This window comes from Salmo salar, chromosome ssa18 (genome assembly GCF_905237065.1).
Source record: "Salmo salar chromosome ssa18, Ssal_v3.1, whole genome shotgun sequence".
In the NCBI taxonomy this organism is placed as follows: domain Eukaryota; kingdom Metazoa; phylum Chordata; class Actinopteri; order Salmoniformes; family Salmonidae; genus Salmo; species Salmo salar.
Window position 1 is genome coordinate 63987914 of NC_059459.1, and position 13481 is coordinate 64001394.

Sequence of the window (13481 nt, forward strand, 5' to 3'; positions counted from 1 at the left end):
TAGCCCGGCATCACAGGGCTAGCTATTTAGACACCCAGCAAGTTTACCACTCACCAAAGTCAGATTTACTATAAGAAAAATGTTATTACCTTTGCTGTCTTCGTCAGAATGCACTCCCAGGACTTCTACTTCAATAACAAATGTTGGTTTGGTTCAAAATAATCCATAGTTATATCCAAACAGCGGCGTTTTGTTTGTGCGTTCAAGACACTATCCGAAAGGGTAAATAAGGGTGACGAGCATGGCGCAATTCGTGACAAAACATTTCAAAATATTCCATTACCGTACTTCGAAGCATGTCAACCGCTGTTTAAAATCAATTTTTATGCCATTTTTCTCATAAAAAAGCGATAATATTCCGACCGGGAATCTGCGTTTAGGTAAACAGACGAAAGAAAATAAAGCATTCGGTCGACTCGGGCACGCGCCTAAGCCCATAGTACTCTGATCGGCCACTTGCCAAAAGCGATAATGTGTTTCAGCCAGAGGCTGCCTCGATATCGTTCAGCTTTTTCCCGGGCTCTGAGAGCCTATGGGAGCCGTAGGAAGTGTCACGTTAGAGATTGTTAGAGCCGGGCGCAACCAGAGTGGCCCGCCAGCCGGGCGCAACCAGGGTTGCCCGCCAGTCCTCCGGCGCGGCCAGGGGCGCAACCTAAGTGGGCGATGCCAAGGGTGCAGCTGAGGCCACGTCCCGCATCTGATCCACCTCCAGGTTAGGTGGGTTGGGGAGGGGGGGTGTAGCACAGTGCCGTTGTTGACGGCAGCCACCCTCCCTTCCCTCCCTTCCCTCCCTTATTGTTTAGGGGGGGAGACATTTTTTGGGGGGGATTTTTTGTTGTTTCGGTGTAGGTGCATTCGGGGTATGCAGCTTTGAGGGGGGGTACTGTCACGTCCTGACCAGTAGAGGGTGTAGTTGGGTCAGGACGTGTGTAGGTTGGTTTGTTTCGTTTATTTTGGCCGTGTGGCTTCCAATCAGGCACAGCTGTAGAGGGTTGTTACTGATTGGGAGTCACATATAAGTAGCCTACTTTTCCTTTGGGGTTTGTGGGTAATTGTTCTTGTTACTGTGTTAAACGTGACAGGACTGTTTTGGTTGTCTGTTTATTGTTTTGTATTGTATAGTGTCCGTTTGATCATTAAACATATGATGATGTCACGGTTGTCGTCGGTAGAAATGGACCAAAACGCAGCAGGTAAGTGCAGGCTCATCTTGACGTTTATTTATTTTCAAAATGAATACCAAAATAACAAAACACTAGAACGAACGAACAAAACAAACAGTCTGGCAAAGCATAAGGCTCAACACAGAACAATCACCCACCAATAACAAACACAAACACACCCTCATATATGGGACTCTCAATCAAAGGCAGATAGACAACACCTGCCTTCAACTGAGAGTCCCAACCCCAATTAACCAAACATAGAAACAGACATACTAGACAAATCATAGAATACCTGAAAACCAAACAGTGCCCAAAAACCCCGGAATACTTAAACCAAATGCCCCTTCAACAAAACACACCACCCCGAACCACATAAAACGAATACCCTCTGCCACGTCCTGACCAAACTACAATACCAATTAACCTTATACTTGTCAGGACGTGACAGTACCCCCCCCTGAAAGGTGCTAACCCCGGAAGCACCTTAACAAAAATATCCCCAAGCAACACCAAAAAGAAAAATTCCCCCTTACTAAAGGGAGGGAAGGGAGGGTGGCTGCCGTCAACGACGGCACTGTGCTACACCCCCCCTCCCCAACCCACCTATCTCTGGAGGTGGCTCCGGCTCAGGCCGTTCCAGGCTGTCGGGGCAGTCTGGCAACTCGGGACAGTCGGGACAGTCTGGCAACTCGGGACAGTCGGGGCAGTCTGGCAACTCGGGACAGTCGGGGCAGTCTGGCAACTCGGGGCAGTCGGGGCAGTCTGGCAACTCGGGGCAGTCGGGGCAGTCTGGCAACTCGGGGCAGTCGGGGCAGTCTGGCAACTCGGGGCAGTCGGGGCAGTCTGGCAACTCGGAACAGTCGGGACAGTCTGGCAACTCGGGACAGTCGGGGCAGTCTGGCAACTCGGGACAGTCGGGGCAGTCTGGCAACTCGGGACAGTCGGGGCAGTCTGGCAACTCGGGGCAGTCGGGGCAGTCTGGCAACTCGGGGCAGTCGGGGCAGTCTGGCAACTCGGGGCAGTCGGGGCAGTCTGGCAACTCGGGGCAGTCGGGGCAGTCTGGCAACTCGGGACAGTCTGGCAACTCGGGACAGTCGGGGCAGTCTGGCAACTCGGGACAGTCGGGGCAGTCTGGCAACTCGGGACAGTCGGGGCAGTCTGGCTACTCGGGACAGTCGGGGCAGTCTGGCAACTCGGGACAGTCGGGGCAGTCTGGCAACTCGGGACAGTCTGGCAACTCGGGACAGTCGGGACAGTCTGGCAACTCGGGGCAGTCTGGCCACTGCGGCAATTCGGCGCAGTCTGGCCACTGCGGCAGTTCGGCGCAGTCTGGCCACTCCGGCAGTTCGGCGCAGTCTGGCCACTCCGGCAGTTCGGCGCAGTCTGGCCACTCCGGCAGTTCGGCGCAGTCTGGCCACTCCGGCAGTTCGGCGCAGTCTGGCCACTCCGGCAGCTCCGGCGACTGTTGACTGGCGGGCAGCTCTGATGACGACTGTTGACTGGCGGGCAGCTCTGATGACGACTGTTGACTGGCGGGCAGCTCTGATGACGACTGTTGACTGGCGGGCAGCTCTGATGACGACTGTTGACTGGCGGGCAGCTCTGATGACGACAGTTGACTGGCGGGCAGCTCTGATGACGACTGTTGACTGGTGAGGCTAGGTTTACGCACTTGAAGCCTGGTGCGTGGTGCTGGTACTGGGCTTACCGGATTTTGAACACGCACCTCCAGCCTAGTGCGGGGAGCGGGAACAGGACGAGTCGGACTGGGTTGACGCACCTCCGGGTCCGCACGAGAGACAGGAGCTGGAAACCCAGGGCTATGGAGGCGCACAGTCGGTCTTGATCTTACCTCCTGCACAACCCGTCTTGGCTGGATGGAACTAGTAGCCCTGTACGAGCGGGGTGCTGGTACAGGGCAGACTGGGCTGTGCAGGGGCCTGATGGTAGCCGTGCGTAGAGCGGGAGTTGGGTAGCCTGGTCCTCGGAGGCGTACCGGCGACCAGATGCGCTGCGCAGGCATCCTCCTACCAGGCTGGATGCCCGTTCTAGCACGGCACCTGCGAGGGGCTGGAACAACGCGCACCGGACTGTGCGTGCGTATGGGTGAGATGGTGCGCTCCTCAGCGAAACATGGCGCTCTCCACCCCATACGCTCCTCCATATAACCACGGGTAGCTGGCTTCCGGCTCTTCCTATGCCTAGCCAAACTACCCGTGTGCCCCCCAAAATGTTTTTATTGGGGGTGCCTCTCGTGCTTCACCCTCAGCGCTTCCATGGCCTCGTACCTCCGCCTCTCTGCCTTGGCTACCTCAATTTCCCACTGCGGGCGGCGATAATCCCCAGCCTGGTGCCAAGGTCCGGCCCCGTCCAGCACTTCCTCCCAGGTCCACTTCTCCCGCCAGTCCAACTCGAAGTCCCTCTGCTCCTTCCTCTGCTGCTTGGTCCTGGAGTGGTGGGTGATTCTGTCACGGTTGTCGTCGGTAGAAATGGACCAAAACGCAGCAGGTAAGTGCAGGCTCATCTTGACGTTTATTTATTTTCAAAATGAATACCAAAATAACAAAACACTAGAACGAACGAACAACAACAACAACAACAACAACAACAACAACAACAACAACAACAACAACAACAACAACAACAACAACAACAACAACAAACAGTCTGGCAAAGCATAAGGCTCAACAAAGAACAATCACCCACCAATAACAAACACAAACACACCCTCATATATGGGACTCTCAATCAAAGGCAGATAGACAACACCTGCCTTCAACTGAGAGTCCCAACCCCAACCCCAATTAACCAAACATAGAAACAGACATACTAGACAAATCATAGAATACCTGAAAACCAAACAGTGCCCAAAAACCCCGGAATACTTAAACCAAATGCCCCTTCAACAAAACACACCACCCCGAACCACATAAAACGAATACCCTCTGCCACGTCCTGACCAAACTACAATACCAATTAACCTTATACTGGTCAGGACGTGACAGATGAACACTAACTCCGCTGCATTTTGGTCCACTCTCTCTAAAGACAGCCGTTACAGAGAGTCAAAATGAAACTAATCCCCACAGAATAATCTTGCACTTTATTGACCTGGCCTCTATTTATCTTACATTTTGCTTGTTTGATATGATGTAGGTCTAGAATATGCACTTTCTGACTGACAGGCTTTTGTTCTTCCTTCTAGATCACAGTCGTATTTTCTATGCCAGAGGAATAGCACTTTCTTCAAATTGACTGTATTATTGTAACTCATCACACTGCGTCTTATCAGAGTACTTTTTTTACTAACACTTTGTGTATTATCAGGCAGCAGGTTTATTTACACTATCACTGTGTTTGTATAGCTTGTCTACTATCATTGACTAATTATCATATCTATCTTTAACTATCGGCTACCTCACTAATCATGTGTCTGATTTTTAGCCTTACAACAATGATTGGTCTCTTATTACTGAAACTGAAAGTAATAAATTCCTTACATGAACCGTGTTCAGTTTTAATAGCCCTACGTAGGTATTTGACTACTAAATAGAACCAAAGGATTACAGCAGGTAGGATCCTCTTGACTTAACTTTCAACTCTTTGTACAGCTATTATCTGTCATTTAATACTTTTAAAATAAACGATTCACATCACAGGGTAGGCCTACCTTTGATATCTATGATTGGACAATATAGTGATTAAATTAGTATAGGCTGCACTAGACCTAGAGTATACAGTATACGTCTTATTTGAGACACTGTTTCGGTATGCAGACCTGGGTCAAAATTTGTCAAATTATTTTGAATACTTGAGTTGTGCTTTATTGAGTTGCCTTGCATAATGTAATCGATGGAATAGTCCCAAAAGTGCAAAGTCCAAGCATAACTCAAATATTTTCAAATACTTGTCAAATGACCAGTCTGTTGGAGTCTTTTAAAATCAGAGTTTTTAAACACATCCATTACAATCACATTTTGAGTAATACAACTAACCAGAAATATTCAGCTTTTTAGGCCTACAATAGTTTTTATTTTAGAATATCAGTTTTGTGTTGAGCTTTGATAATAGTTTATAATTATGTCCTTCTGCCAGGACTCTGTCTCATCATTCAGGTGTATCTGCATTAGTCACAATGGACATTATTCCCACTAGACTAAAAATGGACCAGCCCATCTGGCATTTGCCCGAAATGCCAGATCAGCCTTTGAATTTTCAGAGGCAATCCTATGAGAGCCTTATTTCAGGTTTTAGGGAGCCATCAATCAATGAGCAGGCTGCAGTACCTTCAAACAATATGATGGTTATGATGCATTGGCTAAGAGTCCTTTTCGTCAGGACATGTTTTTTAATATTCAAATGCAAATCTGTCTCCAATTGGATGGAAATCTAGCTACTGAGGGTCTTGAAATGTAACCGTAATATCAGTCATAATGAACACTCATTTGGAATATAACACTCCATACAAATGCTTGTAGTTATACACGTGCCGCATTCAACCAGTTAGCATGTTGGACATTTCAGAGTTTCCTAGTTCCGACTAGCACCTGAACGCAGCAAAACACCTCTATTGGACAAGAGTAATCCAAATGAAGCAATTATGAGTTGGATTTTGTTCCAATGGGATGAAAGGAGAATAATAGGCAATATTAGGCATGTAAACACTTTATTTGGAATAACAAAACTATTTTAGAATATGTGTGTCAGCTGTCAATGGAATATCAATTTAGCAAAACCCTCTTCAATTATAAACCCTATTATCACCAACATAATCCAATAGAATCATGGATGTAAATTTAGTCACTGTGGGCTACTATACATGAGCATCAGATTAATCTTCAATATGTTGACTACTATTGATTATCCATGAAATTATTAGAATTAATCTCAAAGATTTTGCATATTCATTCTCATGTGACTTTTCCATGTGATTCAGTATGTACAATATGTACTATATGCATTAGCATTGGGAAAGACTCATGTGAAGTGTTAGTGGTGGCTTGGTGACTGTTTCCTCACATCCTGCCTCAATGAAGACATTTCAAACTAGCCTACTGTTCAGCAAAACTTGTGTTCAATAGGGTTTTTCTAGTAACTCAAATAGGATTCTGGCTTTAAAGGTGCACTGTGCAGAAATCACTCTGCTATTTCCTAGTCTATGTATTGAATACTGTATAGTTTTATCAATAACTGATTTGAGGTCTGTGTTCATTTCCATGCCATTGGACATCCATTCACTATGATTTCAGCATTTGAAATAAAGTTACAAAAATAAAGTTAGTCAAGTTAATAAAAGAAAGTTAGTCAAGTTAATCAAATGTAATAATAAGTGCTAACTATAGTGTGTGTGTTTATCTTATGCATTGTCTTTCTTGGAAGTGTCCCATTGTCTAGTGAATATAAGCTGCAACTGGAATCTTTAGATGTCAGAGTTTTTGCTGTCGCAATTAAGTAAATAAAAACTTTGAACCTTGAACCACCTATCAAATATTTTAAGTCAGATTGTAAGTCCATTGAAATGACTGTTGATATACCAATCCTGTGTCTATTTCCCTTTAGCTTTAAAGGAATCACAAAAAATGGAGACAGGTCTCCAGGTCTGTCTTCTGTTCTGATCTCAATAATAGGTAAAGTACCTCTCATACAGTATTACAACGTAATATGAGTGTTCATTGTTTTCAGCATGGTGTTGAGTTTGTTCTCTCTCTCTCTCTCTCTCTCTCTCTCTCTCTCTCTCTCTCTCTCTCTCTCTCTCTCTCTCTCTCTCTCTCTCTCAAGAATAGCAAATTATTCTTCTGAGTCTCAAGATTACATACATGCATCAGTACAGACGTTGGTTAATAGGAAACTGATACAACTTTCAGTTTGACTAATGACAACATTCAGACATCTGCTACTTTGTCATGTAGTCCGGTATAGAGTGAAATTCAGTAGCTTGAGCCAGTTCAAGGTTTGGTTTATGATGAGTTGAGGCCTCTGAGAATACTGTGTCCTTTGTGATCTGGGTAACAGGGTTATGGAAAACACTTTTATATTTCAAACCGTTTTAACTAATGTGTAAGCTAATCATGTTATGGTTATAAGAAAAATGTGAAGATACTGTAGTTTGCACAGTGTAGACGCTTGAGAACTCTGTGGCACCAACACCAAACTGGCGTGCGAGCGGCGTGTGCAAGCCTTTTTGTCACTGCAAAGACAAATAAAGCAAATAAGATAAACTGCTCTCCTTACAAAATATTTCATTTTCTTTTAATGTATTCGTTGAACGTGTGTTTACTGTAGTAAGTGGAACCAGGAATTTCATTATTCTAATGTTGAGAGACTGTGGCTGTGCTGGCACATTTCAAATCTCCCCCAAAACGACACACACCTTCATCGAACCGATGGCGTAGAGGTCAACATGAACCAATGGCATAGAGCTCAACATTGCACAAGTGTAGGTTCGTCCCTTCCGATGTAAGATGATACATTTGCAAAACAAAACCAACTTCTACCACGGTATCGTAACTAAGTTGTCATACTATGATCTCCGTTTTCAGTTTCAAAACAAGCCAAAGTAGAGTACCACTTTCAAAACAAGCCAAAGTAGAGTACACTATTTGTGGAGGACCCTTTTTGATTCCAATGGCAGGCAAGTGCACTACAATAGAGACCATTATATTTTATTATCAGCGGTATTTTAAACACAGGGTAGGCCAATCCTAAATATGACTCTGTAGATAGAGCTAAAAGCATTACGTTTGTACGTTTGTGTTGATTTTATTCTCTTCTGTGTCATCCTACTCATATCTCGTGCACAGACAACGCTAAACTGAGGGAACTCGTTTCAAAATGCATCAGGGCACTGGAAATGGCATATTGCCCTTACAGACGGTTCCCGGTCGATGCCGCAATATCGACAGCAGAGAGTGCTATAATCAAAGGTAATATCTTAGCTATTACTGACTAACGTCACCTTTCCACTATCATCAGCTGCACATTTTACATTTTACGCTAATTGAAGTAAAATTAATTTCCACATGGAATGTATGTGTGTGTTTGTGTGTGTAATAGGTTGCAATGTGGGAAATGCCTCTTTTGGGCGCACAGTGTGCGCTGAGTGAACAGAACAGCAACACAGAGAGCCATAGCTCCAGTTCTCTGCTGCCAATGACTGGAACGATCTGCAAACATCTCTGAAGCTGGAGACTCATATCTCCCTCACTAACTTTAAGCACCAGCTGTCAGAGCAGCTCACAGATCACTGCACCTGTACATAGCCCATCTGTAAATAGCCCATCCAACTACCTCATCCCCATACTGTTATTTATTTCGCTCCTTTGCACCCCGGTATCTCTACTTGCACACTCATCTTCTGTACATCTATCACTCCAGTGTTTTAATTTCTATATTGTAATTATTTCGGCACTATGGCCTATTTATTGCCTGTCCTCCCTTATCCTACCGCATTTTTACACACTGTATATAGACTTTTTCTATTGTATTATTGATTGTATGTTTGTTTATTCCATGTGTAACTCTGTGTTGTTGTTTGTGTCACACTGCTTTGCTTTATCTTGGCCAGGTCGCAGTTGTAAATGAGAACTTGTTCTCAACTAGCCTACCTGGTTAAATAAAGGTGAAATTAAAAATACATTAAAAAAAATAGCTGAGGGACACAGGAATTTGACTGCTGTTACATGGTGAGATACTAGCCTTGTAGCCCTCTAAATCATACCTTATAAATGACTTGTAAGACTGGTGAAACTGAACATATTGACCTGTCTTTAACCATGATCTATAATAACCAGTCTAACCATGTCTGTCTGTCTCTGTCTCGCTCTCTCAATTCAAAGGGCTTTATTGGCATGGGAAACACATGTTTACATTTCCAAAGTAAGTGAAATGGATAATAAACAATACATTTTTTTACAGTAAACAGTACACTCACAAAAGTTCCAAAGGAATAGAGACATTTAAAATGTCATATTATGTCTATATACAGTGTTGTAACGATAATAGTTAAAGTACAAAGGGGAAAATGTGTTCTGTAGTGGCATTGTGGAGCTTCAAAACGTAGAAATGAAAAACGTTTTTTTCAGAAGAAAGAGAAAATATTTGACTGGCTACACATTCCTTCCTCTGGCCAAACGTTACACCACGCCCACGGACAGTACGTTTAGTTGGACTCTTCAGGCTAAGAATCAAATATTCAATACACTCCATTGCCTGTTTGCATTAAATAAAACCATATGATTTTAACGTTTTTTGTAGCGTCATGTGTAAGTGACATAAAACCTTTGTTATTTATTTTTATTATTATTATTGTATTCGCATTGATGTAGCAAAACGAGTTTCATTGGAAACATGGGAATTATATAACTTTAACTTTACCACAGCCACAAATTCATATTTGTTTTGTTTTAATGAATTGTATCGATATAGCCAATTTGGACTTTATGGCTGTGGTATCCAGTGGGAACCGGAACGATCGGGCTTGTCATGTGGTAAAAGAGGGCGTTTCCATCAGTTACTTTTGAAAACATGGAGGCTGTTGTGAGCGATTTGGTAGCACCAGAAGACCTTTTGGTAAGTTTATTATTGTAATGATTTAGAACATAGCTGTATTATATTTAGGCAATATGGTGTCTAAATACCCAGCTACATTCGTTAATAGTTGACATTCGTCAAACGTTTACAACAGTGGAGCTGTAGAACTGAAACATATGCTAGCTAACGTTAGCCATATTGCTAGTAGCGAGCTGTGTCATTCCTTACACAGTACATTTACGTCATTTAGCAGACGCTCTTATCCAGAGCGACTTACAAATTGGTGCATTCATCTTATGATATCCACATCATCACTTACACCAGCTGCGTTCTGGAATGTTATTTTGCCCAACTACACAGTATACAGATATGTATGAAGCCTTTTGATGGATTTTTCAATCCAATGAAAAGTTTAAAAGCCAATTGTTGAGTACATTAGGTGTATCATATTGTATTGATGTTGTTCGATCAGCTTGTCTGCTACTGTCCCATGTGAGTTGGCTATTACATAACATGCATTACCATGACGCATTATGAGACTGCATTACTGTAGCTACTGCACTGTCAACATCATAAAAAAAAAAGTTTTTCATTATGACATGAATGCAGCAAGTCTTGAAATGTAACACAGCAATTGAGTGTTTACTCTCACTGCCTTCTGTAAATTCAACATAGACTATCAACACCCTGGCCTAACATATCACCCTTGTCAGTCAGTGTCTGAAACCCCTAAAGGTACCCGCATTTGTTCTGTTTTGACCATCAGAAATTTGAGAAGAAGTACAGTGCTGAGTTGGTGAAGGGGGGCGTGTCAAAGGAGACCAAGTTTGAATATGCATGGTGTCTGATCCGGAGCAAGTATTCTGAAGACATTAAGAAAGGAATTGTTTTGTTGGAAGGTGGGTAGCCAACAGTATTTGTGTACTCAGGAGACTGTCAGTAAGATATCCTTACAAATGTCTCTCTAAATGGCTATGAATATGAGTGATTGGATTTCCAACTTATTGGAATGAAATGCTGAGATTTCACTACTTAACCTGCCTATAATAATGTTACCGGTACTGTTGCTTAATTTGTTTTATAGAGCTGGTTAACAAGGGATCAAAGGACGATGCCAGAGACTTCCTGTTCTACCTAGCTGTGGCCAACTACAGACTGAAGGTGATGTTCATTGTACTACTATATTACCCATAGGTTATAAGTCAGCTCACTAGATAACTTATTGTAATGAAATAGATTACTCCGTCTCCCATATCTCGGAGTTAATTGCGTAAGTTATCATAGCACCTGTTACTCAATTGTATCTCTATCTCTCACTATCTCTTTATTGCTCCATATATGTATACATTTTTTATCATTACAGGATTATGAGAAAGCTCTGAAGTATATCCGCACTCTCCTGAAGAATGAACCGGGCAACAACCAGGCCATGGAGCTGGAGAAGCTAATAGACAAGGCTCTAAAGAAAGGTGAGTGGGGAGGCCAAGGAACACCTATCAAGGCTGGGTCAAATTTGTGTAATGTTCTCATTTTCTTTCCTCTCTGATCAGGCAGGACAGGATGGGTAGAAACTGAATAGGTATAAGTAATAAGGGCAATGTTCTTGTTTTGAAGTCACTTTTTTCCCCCACACAGATGGCTTGGTTGGCATGGCAATCGTCGGAGGAATCGGCCTGGGCGTAGCTGGATTAGCAGGCCTCATCGGATTGGCTGTGTCCAAGGGTCATGGCCCAAGGTCCTAATATGGAGTGGGGAGGGCTTTAGCTTTGCTAACACACTTCAAAGAAAAACTGACATGCCCTCCTCAAACTTCTCCCCCATAACAAATTCAAACTAAGATTGGAAATGGCTGCCGTTCCCCAAGATGAGAAGACCACCCGTGGATCTCCCAAAACGTTTCACTCATATTGTCCATGGAACAATGTTTGGGGATTGATTTCTGAAAATAGCCTTAGATTCACTTAAATTGTCTTCATATTTAAACAGGTTTTGTTTCCAGTGAATTTGACATGTGTATATTCATACAGAGGTTTAACATGGCACTTTGCATATTTACATGTTAGTCATTTAGCAGACACTCTTATCCAGAGCTACTTACAGTAGTGAATGCATACATTTCATACATTTTTTTTTTTTCCGTACTGGTCCCCCTACTTTGTCTTCCATATTATACATTATAAATAAGTGTGATGGAGCACGTTACTAAATGGCATCTCTTGACTTACTGACCTCAGTATGTTAGCATGCACCCTGAGAAGCCACTGAGTTAGCATCTAAGCATGTGTTGGACTTTAATTAATTTCTTTATATAAGTGCAATTTTACTTCAATTATTGTTGTCTTCAGTAATTTAGACAGAGAAAGCATTGGTGTTTAGGGAAGTGTCTTATGTTTAGAGGTAAGTGTTGTGTAGTGTCCAAGCTGGTAAGTGTGTATGTGTAGTTGGTAAGAATTAGGCAGCTGTGCTGTGAATCACTCATGTTGTCCACAGGGGGCATCTTTTCTTAGGGATTGGGTAAAGATGAATTCCCAGACAGTGCAAGAGAGTAAAACAGCCCTCGGGAAAAGGCTTTCATTTGTCTTTAATTGACAGTGTATATGCAAGACAACAAGTAAAAAATAACATTATTTATCCATAATATAACCCCATTTACTCAAGTTATCATAATGGCATGATACTAACAGATTTTGTTTTATGTATCAAAATACCAAGATGTTTCAGCTATTTTATTTTTTTCTCCAGTTTTGATTGTAAATAAAAACATTTTGATTTATTGTGTATGGTTTCTTAATGTATGTGTCTGGAAGGCACTATTGGAGCTATTAAGATCATCCTTGTCCTCAAGCCTTGCAGATTTTCAGCGTTAGCGATCCACACGTTTGAGTATCACTGTAGGACCGATGCTTTGTGTTTTTAATGGTGAAATTAATAAAGGGCATGGTATGTCATGTGTGAACAATGTTGGCAGAGCTGCTCTTTCCATGACAGACTGACCAGGTGAATCCAGCTGAAAGCTATGATCCCTTATTGATGTCACCTGTTAAATCCACTTCAATCCATGTAGATGAGGGGGAGGAGACAGGTTAAAGAAGGATTTTTAAACCTAGAGACATTGATTGTGTATGTTTCAGGGTGTGAGTGAGCAAGACAAAAGGTTTAAGTGCCTTTGAACAGGCTATGGTAGGTGCCAGGCACAAACGTTTGAGTGTGTCAAGAACTGCAACGCTGCTGGGTTCTTCACACTAAATGGTTTCCCGTGTGTATCAAGAATGGTCCACCACCCAAAGGACATCCAGCCAACTTGGCACAACTGTGGGAAGAATTGGATTTAACATTGGCCAGCATCCCTTTGTAATGCTTTTGACACCTCATAGAGTCCATGCACTGACAAATTGAGGTTGTTCAGAGGGCAAAAGGGGGTGCAACTCAATAGTAGGAATGTGTTCCTAATGTTTTGTACACTGTATATTTAGTACCTGTATTGATCTGCATGTTTTTCTATTATCAACACAGTATAACGATCCAGTCACATAATGTAGTTTCAGTCCGACAAAGAAAAAAACATGCCTGGCTGTTCACTGGCCTAATTCAGTTTGGTGTCAAATGTGCACAGTGTGGCCCCAGATGCCTTCAGTTCACTCACTGGGGCCATATTTTTACAACAGGAAGAAATAAGGATGCTAGGTTATGTATTCTTTATCTTTAGAAGCCGCCAGTGATGTTAGCTAGCTACTAATTAACTCTTCGGGCTGAATGACTGAAACTCACCATGACAAAGCATCAGGC

At 42.9% G+C, this 13481-nt stretch overlaps 1 protein-coding gene and 1 long non-coding RNA gene across 2 annotated transcripts; both read left to right on the plus strand.

The window, feature by feature from the left end:
* Positions 1-6689: 6689 nt before the first annotated feature.
* LOC106577742 (uncharacterized) lies at positions 6690-8441 on the plus strand. The gene is made up of 3 exons (XR_001322193.2): positions 6690-6793; positions 7967-8089; positions 8220-8441. It is a non-coding gene; the product is annotated as an uncharacterized lncRNA (long non-coding RNA).
* A 1007-nt stretch (positions 8442-9448) lies between these two features.
* LOC106577644 (mitochondrial fission 1 protein) lies at positions 9449-12468 on the plus strand. The gene is made up of 5 exons (XM_014155944.2): positions 9449-9734; positions 10462-10594; positions 10780-10856; positions 11059-11164; positions 11331-12468. Exons 1-5 carry the CDS (start codon positions 9690-9692, stop codon positions 11435-11437), a joined length of 468 nt encoding a protein of 155 aa, XP_014011419.1. The 5' UTR covers positions 9449-9689; the 3' UTR covers positions 11438-12468.
* The last annotated feature ends 1013 nt before the right edge of the window (positions 12469-13481 follow it).

Coding starts and splice junctions, on each gene's coding strand:
- LOC106577644 (XM_014155944.2), top strand. CDS start 9,690: ATGGAGGCTGTTGTGAGCGATTTGGTAGCACCAGAAGACCTTTTG. Junction 10,595..10,779: donor AGGAATTGTTTTGTTGGAAG/GTGGGTAGCCAA, acceptor TTTGTTTTATAG/AGCTGGTTAACAAGGGATCA. Junction 11,165..11,330: donor AGACAAGGCTCTAAAGAAAG/GTGAGTGGGGAG, acceptor TCCCCCACACAG/ATGGCTTGGTTGGCATGGCA.